We start from the raw sequence: 15,105 nt of genomic DNA on the forward strand, positions 1-15,105 counted from the left end.
CAACACAACTGAACAGTTGTTTTAAAGTGATGCTATCTACAGTAAACTTAAATACATCAATTCAAACGTTTGGGCAGTGCCTTTGCATTAGCTAAAATCCACTTAGCTATGATGCAAACATTCTTGAAAAGACTTCAGCTCAAGGCTATTGATTCATTGGGGCATTTGTTATTTTCAGAGTTTTAATGCAGTATGTCCAATACAGCAATTGCATGTACTGAAGAGCCACTGGAAACTAGAGGATGAAGTAGCTGTACAATATTTACAAATCAGACTCTGCAAGAATATCCTCAGAGAGTTCAACTTATAGGAAAACTCAGCAGCAAACAGAAAAAAATATGACATTAAATACTGATATTAAGGGTTTATCATCATTTTAACTCATACTTCCTTTAAGAAAGCAGTACTTCATTCTTTTTGTATTCTTCTTCATTAAGGGAATTAATCCCAATCATTCATTATCTCCTGAAGAACAAACAGAAACATCATGATTTGGTTTTAAATATATTATCGTCCTGCTTTTTTCTGATGCAGATAGAAAGAAAAGACATTCACACTGTCTTTTTAAACCTCACTTTCATCTCACTAAACCATTCGTTTTAGCTTAGCTTTGCATACGGGCCATTTGGTTTTACACCTATAAAACATTTTTCAAAAATGTGAACTGCAAACAATTCCATCTGAGAAAAGTACATTTAAAAAATGGATTTGTGTAAATTATACAAACCACATTAAATACATATTTTACTTACATACTTACATAAAAGACAGCTTGCACATATATATCCATGCTGTGTAAGTCCTGACAAAAGTCAGCTTTGTAGTTCTAATCAAATAATCTTTCATTGACTTTTGGGGAAATCCATTGCTTTCCAATAGTTCACTAGCCTTCATAAATTGGTACAATAGTTGGACACAGCAATAAAGCAAATACTTACAATGGTAACCTTCCCTTTAAAAAAAAATAGGGGCCACTCTCGTTGCATTTCTGGCGTCCAGTTTCTGATTGCTTTGTTTCACACATTCTGAACACCTCCACCTACTTAATGCTGCAGGTGGATGTTTGTTTTTGGAGGCAGAGGTTGTGATCGTCCTTTAGGTCTTTGCACTAAGAGTAAGCAGTTCCATGAAAGAACTGAAGAGGCTCTCAAGCCAGCCTTGGTTCGCCATACACTGCTGCACCACCTCCTCCTGGCCAGGGTCCTCCGCTGCCTGCTCTATATTGTCTGTCTAGTCAGAAAACAACAGTTATGTTAAGTACCTACATACAGTATCATGGCTAATAATAATGTCTATACAGTGTGTGTGTTCACACTTATACATCAGTGTTGTCACTCTGTAGTTCCAAAGAAGCTACAAAGGACTGGGGAGCTTTTAAATTTATGCGGTTAGTAAGTAAGTCAAATTTATTTATATAGCACTTTTCACAGATAAAGATCACAAAGTGCTCAACAGTCAAATCAGAAATACAAATAATAATATAACACAATGATCAAATTAAATAAAAGTTTGTTTGTATAGAAATGTCTTCAGCTGCTTTTTAAGAGTCAACGGAGTCTAGACAGTGTAAAGACAATGGAAGAGAGCTCCACAGGCTTGGTGCCTGAAAGCCCCGATCCCCATGTGCACGTGGGACCAACAGGAACTTCAGTAACTTTGTTAAACCAGCCATATAGGTGGTTTATGTTATATCATTTATTGTATCCCTAATATAATACACACTGGGTATTATAGCAAAAGTGCAGCAAAATCCTTACCTCCTTCTTGCAATGCAGGAAGGTGTGATATTTGTAGTGGTGAAGAGAATGATACAGACTGTATATCCGGCAAATGTCAATCGAAAGTTTCATATCCTGAAAATGGTGATAGAAAAAGAATTGAGTTTCTTTCTACTAAAGTCTTTCATCTTAGTAATTACAGTATTATTTGAAAAAGTACAACTAATGATCAAAGCAACACAAGATTATTATTAGATATTATTATTAGACTCAATTGGCTTCTCTCAAAATGTAAAAGAACCCACCCACCACTTTAATCACACTCTAGATCTTGTTTTAACATATGGCATAGAAACTGAACATTTAACAGTGTTTCCTGAAAACCCTCTCCTGTCTGATCATTTCCTGATAACATTTACATTTACAATAATTGATTACACAGCGGTGGAGAGTAGACTTTATCACAGTAGATGTCTTTCTGAAAGCGCTGTAACTAAGTTTAAGAATATAATCCACCCACTGTTATCATCTTCAATGCCCTGTACCAACACAGAGCAGAGCAGCTACCTGAACACTACCCCAACAGAGGTCGATCATCTTGTTAATAATTTCACCTCCTCACTACGTACGACTCTGGATACTGTAGCTCCTGTGAAAACTAAGGTCTCTAATCAGAAGTACCTGACTCCCTAAAAACTCCCTGAAAAGCCTTCAGTTAATCCAAAATGCTGCAGCAAGAGTCCTGACAGGGACTAGAAAGAGAGCAGATTTCTCCTGTTTTGGCTTCCCTTCATTGGCTTCCTGTTAAATCCAGAATTCAAAATCCTGCTCCTCACATACAAGGTCTTAAATAATCAGGCCCCATCTTATCTTAATGAGCTTGTAGTACCATATCACCCTATTAGAGCACTTCGCTCTCGCTCTGCAGGCCTACTTGTTGTTCCTAGAGTATTTAAAAGTAGAATGGGAGGCAGAGCCTTCAGTTTTCAGGCCCCTCTTCTGTGGAACCAGCTTCCAGTTTGGATTCAGGAGACAGACACTATCTCTACTTTCAAGATTAGGCTTCAAACTTTCCTTTTTGCTAAAGCATATAGTTAGGGCTGGACCAGGTGACCCTGAATCCTCCCTTAGTTATGCTGCAATAGACGTAGGCTGCCGGGGATTCCCATGATGCATTGAGTTTTTCCTTTCCAGTCACCTTTCTCACTCACTATGTGTTAACAGACCTCTCTGCATTGAATCATATCTGTTATTAATCTCTGTCTCTCTTCCACAGCATGTCTTTATCCTGTCTTCCTTCTCTCACCCCAACCAATCACAGCAGATGGCCCCGCCCCTCCCTGAGCCTGGTTCTGCTGGAGGTTTCTTCCTGTTAAAAGGGAGTTTTTCCTTCCCACTGTCGCCAAAGTGCTTGCTTATAGGGGGTCATATGATTGTTGGGTTTTTCTCTGTATGTATGCTTGTAGGGTCTACCAGAGGTGGGACCAAGTCATTGTTTTGCAAGTCTCAAGTAAGTCTCAAGTCTTTATCCTCAAGTCTCAAGTCAAGTCTCAAGTAATGTCAGGCAAGTCAGAGTCAAGTCTCAAGTCACTGGTGTAAAAGTCCGAGTCAAGTCACAAGTCTGAAACTTTGAATTTCAAGTCCTTTCGAGTCTTTAAAAAAAAAACAACGAAAAAATAATGTTGCAGTTATATGCTAAATGTAAATATTAGACCATGTAATTTTTTAATCTGTGTTTTTCTCAACACATGACAAAATAGTGAACTTAGAAAATATACACAAATTGTGAAATTGCACCTCTTTAAAATGCAGCTCAATTAAACCTAGCTCCAAGAATAATTGTCACCGACGGTTCTGAGATAAGCTGCATGTTATTCTTGGATGCGGTTGTAGGACCGGCTTTAAAATCGCATGACAAAAATATCATACATATAAAAAAAAAAACTGCATCACCAACGTAGCCTGGACAACATTTGCTAGTTAGATGAAGTCAGCTATCTCATCTTAGCATATTTATATGCATATTTATAATCATACGGTTCTTGGAGTGAGTGCACACACTCATGAAGTTTAGTAACTTCCGGTCACTGCAACAAGCCCAGGTACAGTTTACCGACGGATGGGTGCAGGACCTTGAAATGCACCGTGTAGAAAGTAAAGACCATCGTACGTATCATAAGTTTACCAGTCTCACAAATCGTCTTCATAAATACACATTCGTTAACCGTTTATTAATAGGACCTTTGAGCTCAACGGTAATTAATTAGTAGTGGAAATAATTTCTGGTACCCATCACAGAAATGTAGCAGTGACAATAATACTGTATGCTGTAATCGTACTGGGCAATTAGTGATACAAAAAACCTGTTTTATCCTGTGAATAAAAGTATATGTTTTTGTCAATGTACCATAATAACAGAAGCGAAACGCAATATTGTGTCAGGACAATTCACTATTTATGCACAATAAACAAAGGAGCATAGCGCGACAATTTCTGTTCAGCGCCAGACTTGCTTGTAACCTATATCACCAATTATGTTATGAAAATGACGTATTAAGTACTAAAAGACACTGACCTTCGTGTAAATGCTTGGAGCAGACTAACCTGTGAGCTGGAGTGTTCTGGGACGTTATATTTGATCTTTGAATGGCTGCAATCCAGACCATCCGTCGCGTCTTTGTTACTTTGGAAACATGGCTCGAACAATTTCTCTTCAACGACGTAATCCGATAACAACCGATCTCTTTACCCGTCGGCTTCCCGTGGCTGTCATGCGACCGGCTATTGCAGTTAATAATACAACAGCTTCTTGACATTTTTGTGTTTCTTTTTATCGCTGTATAACTGATTTTAATTGAAAGCCTGCGTGCGCTAGTACCGCTTGCCACAAGTTCCCAGAATCCTTTGCGGTTCTACCCGTGAATGACGTCACATTTTCAATCTCTATATAATATGCATGTTAAATTTTATATTTGGGGTAAAATATCAAGTCTTTTCAAGTAAACCGGTTCAAGTCCAATTCAAGTCCCAAGTCATTGGTGTAAAAGTCCAAGTCAAGTCACAAGTCTTAGAACATTTTTTCAAGTCAAGTCTAAAGTCATAAAATTAATGACTCGAGTCTGACTCGAGTCCAAGTCATGTGACTCGAGTCCACACCTCTGGGGTCTACTGTACAATATAAAGCGCCTTGAGGCGACTATTGTTTTGATTTGGAGCTGTATAAATAAAATTGAATTGAACTGAACTGAATTAAAGAAAGTTGTACACATAGTAGGTAACCTAAGTATTTAACAAAACTGTGATGTTTCTTAACCCTTGAGGTGATGTTGTGTTTAATTCAATTCAATTCAGTTTTATTTATATTGCACCAAAGAAATAAAACTGAAGGTGAAACTCAAGGTGCTTTATAATGTAAGGTAAACAGCCCATAATACCACAGACAAAACCCCAACAATTGTATGAACTCCTGTAGACAAGCACTTTGGTGACAGTGGGAAGAAAAATCCCTTTTAGCAGAAAGAAACCTCCGGCAAAACCAGGCTCAGGGAGGGAGAGCTACCGCTACCAGCTGAGGGTGAGGGGAGGAAGACAGGACACAAGATTCATGTTTCCTTTTTACAAAAAATGTAACAGTTTCTTTCATTAAAATTAAAAAAAGGTCCCTCTGGTGATGGTGAAGGGTTTTATAGTTAACAAAAACTAAACCTAAACGTGTTAAACTATTTATTTAGTTAAAATAAAAATAAAACCTATAATTTTTAAAATAGATTTAAACTAACAAAAAATGTTTGTGAAAAAGTCAATAGAAATATCCTTAGTGTCTACAAAAGGTTATATGCTTTTCTTTTACTGATTGTAATTGTACTGACTGTACTGAACTGTGTGGATTTTTCTAAATCTTGCCTCTGACATATGCCCTGCACATAATAATTATTAAAAAGATTCAGACTAACTGGTGTGATGATGTACTCATGTAGTGTGCAAAAGTTTTGAGTCCATTATTTCTTTATCGTTAGGAAAATGGGAAATGCATTATATAAGGTAAAACCAGAGTTTGTACAATTCTAAAGAGCTTGACAGTCTGTAAATATTTGGTTATGACCACCTTTATTCTTCAACACAGCCTCACAACACAACTCTCTCAGGCAAGCTACCCTGTATTTCTTTTAAGTCGTCTTCAGGAATGATTCTCCAGGCTTCTTGAAGGACCTTCAAAGTTCTTCTTTGGATGTTGGTTGCGTTTTGTTCAGGTCTCTTTCAAGACCATTACACACTGCCTCAGTAATGTTGAAGTCACTGTCATGCTGAAAAATAAAGCTGTTGCCAATAAGTTGCATTCCAGATGGTAATGTATGGTGGATGAAAATCTGACTGTAGGTTTATGGTTTCATTATTTCGTCAATTTTGACAAGATCCCCCAAACCACTGGCTTAAATCCCTTTTTATACTTGAATGATCCATAGGTCAGTGTTCCACAACCAAAAAAATATTTCCTCTAAAAATGGACTAAAAATTAGTGAAAAAGCAGCCAAGGTCAAAAGAAAAACTTTGAAAAACCTTCAGAGCGATTAGACAGCTGTTGGATAACAACAGATTGCCTTTCAGCTTGTAACACCAGGCACAGGGTATTGACTACATAAATGTGCAGCGTCATAGCTTTTTCTCACCTGCTGCTTAGGAATGCTCCTCTTGATTCGGTTGAGAGTCTTGCGGTTGTAGCCCTCCCCACCAAGGTGAACTTTGACAACTCCAGATTCCACAGGATCTGCTGTCATTTTGGGGAATATATGTAAAGCCTCCTGGATGATGAAAGTAAATTGGCATCATGAGACAAAGGTCACGTTTAGCTTAAGGCCACAAAGAATCAGATTTCTGCAAAGAAATGTTTTCAGTTAACAAAAATGTATCTGGTTTAACACTTAGACTATGGGGAATCATCTTCAACAAATCTCTAAAACAAAGTGATTTGAGAAGTGCCAAATAAAACCAAAACAGAAGAATATGAAGCTTTACCTGGTGCTGAGCACTCATGTTGACTCTCCTCAACAACTTCTTCTTCTGTTCACTGAGCATGCTATCAATTTTCCTCATGGGCGGGAGGTATAATTCATCTGATGTGTTAAAGTAGTAGAATACTCATTTACTTTTAAACCTTACATTTTAATTCATGTCAGTGCAATTTTCAAAAGACTCTTGAAATGATGCCAAGTAATTTAATTAGTAGTTTTCCATACTGGATACACTAAAAATAACAATAAAGATGGAGCATGCTGTCTTTGTCTTAGCAACTTATTTGCACCATTTTATCTTTAATTATTAAAAGGTCTTAAAATACTTGAAATCATTTGCATGGGTCAGCAGTTCATCCCTATCATAACCACCAAGACCTCGGACAGTCTGAGGTCGTGGTTAAATAGAGTCATTCCATCTATTTAAGGGAAACAAAACTGAACATAATGCATACGAGATGAAGGCCTATCAAAATAAAACAGGAAGTAACTAACACTAGGACTAGGACTAAGATATACTGACTTGACATAATTAAACATGGAAACCAGATGAAAATGGAGAAAGGACAAAGGAGACCACACAGACACGGGGACATAAATGGGACATAATGGGGAGACAGAAAGGAATCACAAAACAAGATAATTTAGAATACAAAAAGAGAATAATACATCACAATGGAAAATAACAACCTACTAACATTACCAAATAAAAAGGCTTAACACAAGAGTTCTGAAAAAAGGAGCCAAACCCCACAAAAAACTCAAAATACCCAGGACAATGACGGGTTATTGTTTGTTTTACTCTATCCCTCATTTCAGTTATGCACTGTAAAATATAATATTGTGTTTAATTAAAAATATCAAGTAGACTGAGCTCAATTTTTATCAATTTGTTATTAGAACTCAGTTTAAACTCCTAGGACCTGGCGTCCACATATGTGGACATCACATTTTCGGTTGTCTAGACCAAAATACTACATTTTGCTCTACAAGGGCCTGATCCACTTACGAGGACATTATACTGCCACTGTTCTATCGAAATTTTAAACAAATATCCTCATATGTCAATCTCATTTTTCTCAGGAACAAAAATTAGGTAAAAAAAAAAATCTGGTAATTCTTTGTTTTTACATTCATCAGGTGCCAATCAGCCCAAATAGCAAAGAAAGCATGCTGTGGAAGAGTTCGGGTCTTAGGAGGTTAAGTAAGTTACCAGTACTTTTTATTCAAAAAGCTGATAAACTAAGTTTATTTGAGTTGTCTTAAATTAGGAAAACTAAGTAAGCAGGAAATGTTGCTTCTCAGTGAGGAAGAATAAAACGATATGGTTTGAAAATGCCATGTCGTCCCTCACACAGCTCAGTCCACATGTTCATGATGCCTGCTTTTTTTCTGGAATATGTTGAGCAAACCTGGAGAAGCTTCAGCTCAAGAGATCATTGTTGTCATTGCTGTGATTCTTTACGTGATACTCTGACTTGGTGAGTAAATGTTTACTCTTATTCAAACTGTTTTTGTGGCTTCTCTCAGTTTAGCACCAGGTTTATGAACTTGCTAGCTAACTGGTGTTAGCCTAGCATTGCTGCTGCCTCTGGGCTCATGTTACTTAAAAATTAACCCCACAGCTTTAAAAATGTTATATGAAAAGCTCTCTGTGAAATTTTCTGTTGACTGTTTGAAACAGAAACGTGAGCAGCTACTTGATAAGATAGGGTGACCATATTTTTTTAATGGTGAAATTAAAAAATGTGATATAGGCTTTTACAAGTCAACAGGGGCAAAAAAATAACATAAAAACCTCTGGAATTAAATAATGGTACAGAAATAAGGCCTCATCTGTATAAGAAAGATTACCAGTACCGGGACGGTACGAGGGAAAGTTTTTTGCAGTTTGTCTGCAAAGCTGCAGTTGTGCTTTGGCATCTTTTAAACACCACTAGGCACTGCTGCATGCTGTCTCTCCCGTCTGTGAGCACAGAACAACAACTCACAAAGCAGCAGCTCAGGGATGGAGTCACACATATGGGTCCTCTGTAGGAAAAGCCGGACATTTTCATTCATCTTGAAAATCCCCCTGAATGCCCCAGACAGAACATGATCTTTTCCTGTCTTCTCTTATTAGACTTGAGATATGACTGCACTATGCTGTTGCTGACGACCCCAGTAAATTCTACAAGACATGCTGTGTAAGTAAATACAAACACTGAGAGTTTGGTCTGCATTTATTCAAAGATCATATCCCATAGACTTAGTTTAGAGGGACCACACTGTCTGCACTGTATATAGTGAAGTCTGCAAGTTTTTGAACAGTGCAATTTGTTTTGTGCCCAAATTATTTTCCAGATCATCAGAATGAAAGTTATTGGCCATGTTTGCAGAGCCCTTTTTAAAAATATGCTTTCATAACATTAATGTGTGTGGGGTGGTGGTCACGGCTATCCAGACTGACAGGTGGGACACTGAATGCCAGCTCTCCGGTGGGGACGGAGCCTGAGGTTGTCTAAATTGGGGTCTATTCTATAGTAAATGAAGAAAAAATGTTTTAAGAAAGCAAATATGTTGGTGTTCTAAAAAATATGTTTGTTTGCTTGCAGGACACCAGGAGAGATGAGTCCTCCGTCACAGATTGTCAGTGAAGATGGTCGCCTGCAGGTTCAAGCTCATTGCATCTCCAACCCACATCCACTGCCACTGTACTGAAGGGAAGTTAAAGACTTTCTTCTGCACCTACATTTGGATCACCTCGATCCATGATAGTCATTCAGGCAGTGATGCCTGGACTGGAAACAAGCCATCCTTAAAATATTAGAATATACCAGCTCCTGTGTTGGAATGAAAAACAAATGTGTTGTTTAAACTACAGACAATAAATACATTTTATATTGATTATATCAGTAAGGTAACTTTCAAAACAAAGTTGTGGTAGGCCTAAACTTAGTTTCAGAATAATTAAATCTGAGACTTTGTTTCATTGTAAGATTATAACAATGATGGTAATATAACTGTTTGTTGTTCAGCAGAACAGTGTCCAGCATGCTGGCTCATATACCTTTTTACATTTGAAAATAAAAGTTGGGCTGATTTTAACACCATCACAAGAAGTGATGTTAAATGTTAATTATTCTTTTGAATCATACTTGCATTCAGCGTTATATTAATATAAGTGTTGTACTAGAGATGTCAAATATGATAAAACATAATGCAGGGCTCTAGAGTGCGACCAATTTGTTCGCAAATGCGACCAAATTTTTCAATGGTGCGACTAAAAAAAAACCCTAGGTCACACCGGTGCGACCAACTGTTTGAGTAAAAAAAGAAAAGTCTCCATGTGGTCAACAACAGACACACATTATGCCTCTATCGTGATCTAAACCAATCAGAGATAGTCAGGAGCGGGACCTCTCTGATTGGCTGTGGTCCTGTTGAAAGTGCAGGTGGATAGAGAGAGGTGGGTAGCTTAAATAAAGCAGTAAAGCTCAAAAACTATTTCAACAACCACCAAACAGTAAATGAGAGCAGGTAAACGGATTCCACACAAAGACGTAAACACAGAGCGGACCTGACGCATCAGAGTCAGTGAGCTGTCGGCTTTCTCACCCGACGGCCCGTACACGGACACGCCGTCGGGGCTGAAAGCCGACAGCTCACTGATTCTGATGCGTCGGCGGGTCCGTGGTTTGTGTTTACGCCTTTTTTTGTGCTGGATTCTGAGCTGCAGGTTTTATCTCTCTCCAACCAAAATTCACTGAACCAGCAGCAAAACAAGATCCAAACTACAATTCACATTTGATAAATGTCGTCAGGAATTCCCTCCGACTTTTGCTGTTTTGCTTCCACCACAATAAAAATCACACTTCATGCACAGCTCTCTCTCTCTCTGTACTTCAAGAACAGTTTCCCGTCTCAAATCTCAATTTTTGCATTATTCATTCGCTTATTACCCTACCAGTCTACCGTCGTTTACAGCACAGTCTGCTGCTGTCTTTCTTTTTTCTTTTTTTTTTAGCTTAAATGACCTCAGACAAGAATATACTGAAGAAATGTATACTTTTTAAAATTGTGCAAAATTGCAGAATATTTTTAGGGTTATCTGCTACAAAAAGGCAAGCCAGTAAAATCTGCTTCATGTTTTTCTGTTTATCCTCAGTTACTTTGACACAAAGGCCTCTGCTGTGATGCTCACACCTCTGATAAAGTCTCACATGTATAAGTACTGATAAATGATCAGAAGCAAAATTGAATCAAACCGGGACCTTGTGAATCGGAATCAGATGGATTATAGAAATCAGTGATGATACCAAGCCCTAGTGAGTAGCCTAGGCCTGACAGAATGGATGTAGCTGTGGGTAATGAGAAAAGATGAAAAGAACGATTGATAACTTTTTTGTTAAGTTAAGGCCTGATCCGTCAGAAATTCATAGCCAGCTCTGATACAGAGCCATCAATCTCTGAGCGCTGAAAAAGCAGCAGTGTATCCAGAAAACACAATATATGCTGCGATAAATGCACTGCTCAAGAGTCCCCTCTAACACTGCCTTTCTGTGGCAGGCAGCAGCAAACAGGTCGTCAGAGGAGGTCAAGATGATGATTAAGTTTAGCATTGTCTCGCTCTGCAGTAGAGTATCACTTCCTGATCTGCCATGGCTGACGGCCTGGGGGTCAAGGTCCACCGAAACACAGCATTCCACCCGCAAGCTAATGGGATGTGCGAGCGGTTTCACCGGTCACTCAAGGCCACACTCCGGCTTCCTTAACAGGTGACGACTGGGTCGACCGTCTTCCTTGGGTTTTGCTGGGATTGCGTAGCGCGGTTAACGAAGACCTCGGGGAATTCTTAACTGAGACATTTTGGACTTTGGCAGGAGGTTGTCTCTGTTGACAGACTTAAGCCAGCACATGTTCTGCAAGATGATCAGGTGGTCCCGGCCCAGGCCCCTCTCCACGGCCGCCCACCTGCCACCGGGCTGATGGATTCTGCCTTTTCCCCTAGGAGCGCCCCACAACCAATGGAGCCCGAGTTGTCTGCAGCTTTTTCTGACCGCCAGTGCCAGCCTTGCTCCCGGGCTGGGTTTCCCTCAGCCAGTTCCCCACCCCCCCGGTTCAGCCGTTCAGGCCGTTTGCTTAAAGGGACTAGTTCTGCTGGTTGTTAGGGCATGTGTGGTGGACCACTAGAGGGCTCCACTCACACCCAGTGTTGAGGAAGTGTGTGTTGCTGTGTTTTGTGGCGCGATGTGTTCAGTTGATGTTGGAGAGGAATAAAGAAGGAGTGAGAATTAAGAGCTCTGTGTCGTATATGCTTACCTCCACAACATGACTTAATAATTGATCAACAAATCGATTTACTCTGCCTTACAGAAACCTGGTTGCAGCAGGATGATTATGTTAGTTTAAATGAATCAACACCCCCGAGTCATTCTAACTACCAGAAACCTCGAAGCACAGGCCGGGGGGGAGGTGTGGTAGCAATTTTTCACACCAGCCTATTAATTAACCAAAGACCCAGACAGACTTTTAATTCATTTGAAAGCCTGATGCTTAGCCTCGTCCACCCCAGCTGTAAAACTCAGAAACCAGTCTTACTTGTTATCATCTATCGTCCACCTGGGCCTTACACAGAGTTTCTGTCTGATTTCTCAGACTTTTTATCTGATTTAGTTCTGAGCTCAGATAAAATAATTATTGTGGGTGATTTTAACATCCATGTAGATGCTAAAAATGACAGCCTCAACATGGCATTTAATCTGTTATTAGACTCAATTGGCTTCTCTCAAAATGTAAAAGAACCCACCCACCACTTTAATCACACTCTAGATCTTGTTTTAACATATGGCATAGAAACTGAACATTTAACAGTGTTTCCTGAAAACCCTCTCCTGTCTGATCATTTCCTGATAACATTTACATTTACAATAATTGATTACACAGCGGTGGAGAGTAGACTTTATCACAGTAGATGTCTTTCTGAAAGCGCTGTAACTAAGTTTAAGAATATAATCCACCCACTGTTATCATCTTCAATGCCCTGTACCAACACAGAGCAGAGCAGCTATCTGAACGCTACTCCAACAGAGGTCGATTATCTTGTTAATAATTTCACCTCCTCACTACGTACGACTCTGGACACTGTAGCTCCTGTGAAAGCAGATGACTCGTAAGCTGGAGAGGATCATCAATTTAGCCTGGAGAAATAGTTTGTTGCGTTATAAGAAAGCCCTCCACAAAGCCAGAACATCTTACTATTCATCACTGATTGAAGAAAATAAGAACAACCCCAGGTTTCTCTTCAGCTCTGTAGCCAGGCTGACAAACAGTCAGAGCTCTGTTGAGCCAACCATCCCTTTAACGTTAACTAGTAATGACTTCATGAACTTCTTCACAAATAACATTTTAATCATTAGAGAAAAAAATTACCAGTAATCATCCCACAGATGTAATATTTTCTACAGCTACTCTTAGTACCATTGATGTTAAGTTAGACTCTTTTTCTCCAATTGATCTTTCTGAGTTTTGGAATGGTTAAAAAGCTATGTAGGGAATAGGCAACAATATGTACAATCAGAATCAGAATCAGAATCAGAAACTTTATTGTCATTGTCATGAGAACAACGAAAATAAATGAATATAAATCTAATTTGATGGATATAGCTTGTGGAGTACCTCAAGGTTCAGTACTGGGTCCAAAAATGTTTATTATGTACTTAAATGATATCTGCAGAGTATCGGAGATTTTAAAGTTTGTAATATTTGCAGATGACACAAATATACTGTGTTCAGGTGTGGAGTTGCCACAGGTTTTGGGGATGATCACACAGGAATTAACGATATTAAAGAAGTGGTTTGATATAAATAAATTATCATTGAATCTAGATAAAACCAAATTTATGTTGTTTGGAAACCAAAAGAAAAACATCCAAGTAGAAATATGTGTTGACAATGTATATTTAGAAAGAGTAAATGAAATAAAATTTCTTGGGGTGATCATTGACCACAAGCTCTGTTGGAAGCCACACATTACTTATGTTCGGGGGAAATTGGCACGGGGCATTGCCGTCCTGGGGAAAGCAAAGCATATGTTGGATCAGAAAGCACTGCACATTTTATACTGTGCTTTACTACTGCCATATATGAGCTACTGTGTAGAGGTCTGGGGAAACACATACAAAAGTAACACACAAACAATAACTATAATACAGAAAAGGGCCATTAGATTAATAAATAATGTAGGGTACAGGGACCATACAAATGCACTCTTTGTCAAAATGCAAGCTATTAAATTCCAAGACTTGGTGAAGCTTAAAACAGCGTAAATAATGTATAAAGTCAGAAATAAATTGCTTCCCAAAGAAATCTGTAAATTGTTCATAGAAAGAGAAGGTGGGTATAACTTAAGAGGGAAATGGAATTTAAAAAATACAAAGTGCTAGAACAACTTTAAGAACTATGTCAATCTCAATTGCAGGAGTTAAATTATGGAACAGTCTAACAGAAGAAATAAAAGACAGTCAAAACATAAAACAGTTTAAAGTAAAATATAAAAACCTAATTTTAAATAAGTATAAGAATGAAGAAAACGGGGTTAACCCAGGACGGTAATGTTGCTGGTAATGGTGTTGCGGTTCTTTTTTGTTTTTTTGTTTTGTTTTGGTTTGTTGTTTTTCCATAACTAGTGTATCTGCAGATATACACATTCTGTATTTTTCATATGAAAGAAACTATACTGTGGTGGGGCTTGCTAATTTCTTGTTTTTGATTTATGTATGTTATGTTTTGTTTTACTTCATATGTTTCATATGTTGTTTGTTTAATTTAAGACAAAAAAAAATTAAATGAATGAGAGGTAAAACTTGAGGGGGTAGGGACAAATAAGTAAATACTTCAGCCTACTCCTTTTCAAACAAATAATGGAATGATATTTTGTAATGATTGTGAAGGCACATGTTTGAAATGTTTGAAATAAAAATGAACTGAACTGAACTGAACTGAACTGAGTTAACTTCAATAATTACTTCCTCCAAACCATCAACATGTCTTTTAGACCCCATTCCTACAAAACTGCTCAAAGAAGTCCTGCCATTAATTAATTCTTCGATCTTAAATATGATCAACCTATCTCTAATGATCGGCTATGTACCACAGGCCTTCAAGCTAGCTGTAGTTAAACCTTTACTCAAAAAGCATCTCTAGACCCAGCAGTCTTAGAATAGAATAGAATAGAATAGAATAGAATAGAATAGAATAGAATAGAATTCAACTTTATTGTCATTGCACATGCACAGGTACAGGGCAATGAAATGCAGTTTGCATCCATCCAGAAGTGCTTTAGTGATATAGATATATTACAATATATATTAGCAATAATATAGATATGTGAGTATATT

General features: G+C 38.2%; 1 protein-coding gene across 4 annotated transcripts in view; it reads right to left on the bottom strand.

Moving 5' to 3' along the window:
• Positions 1 to 164: 164 nt before the first annotated feature.
• Positions 165 to 15,105, bottom strand: part of LOC146670732 (proline-rich protein 12-like) — a 64,275-nt gene continuing 49,334 nt past the window's right edge. Inside the window, exons 13-16 of one of the 4 annotated variants that reach the window (XM_085402779.1) lie at positions 6,732 to 6,829; positions 6,386 to 6,517; positions 1,758 to 1,853; positions 165 to 1,230 (exon numbers count right to left, since the gene is read on the bottom strand). In XM_085402779.1, the coding sequence (XP_085258905.1) occupies positions 1,096 to 1,230; positions 1,758 to 1,853; positions 6,386 to 6,517; positions 6,732 to 6,829 (461 nt within the window). In that variant the 3' untranslated portion in view covers positions 165 to 1,095. Of the gene's footprint in view, positions 1,231 to 1,757; positions 1,854 to 6,385; positions 6,518 to 6,731; positions 6,830 to 15,105 lie in introns of those variants that run through there. The other 3 variants (XM_085402780.1, XM_085402781.1, XR_014911356.1) reach the window with 3 other exon arrangements.

Source organism: Rhamphochromis longiceps, linkage group LG4, assembly GCF_057381845.1.
Source record: "Rhamphochromis longiceps isolate RC_006_pf linkage group LG4, R_longiceps_female_GT1.1, whole genome shotgun sequence".
NCBI lineage: Eukaryota > Metazoa > Chordata > Actinopteri > Cichliformes > Cichlidae > Rhamphochromis > Rhamphochromis longiceps.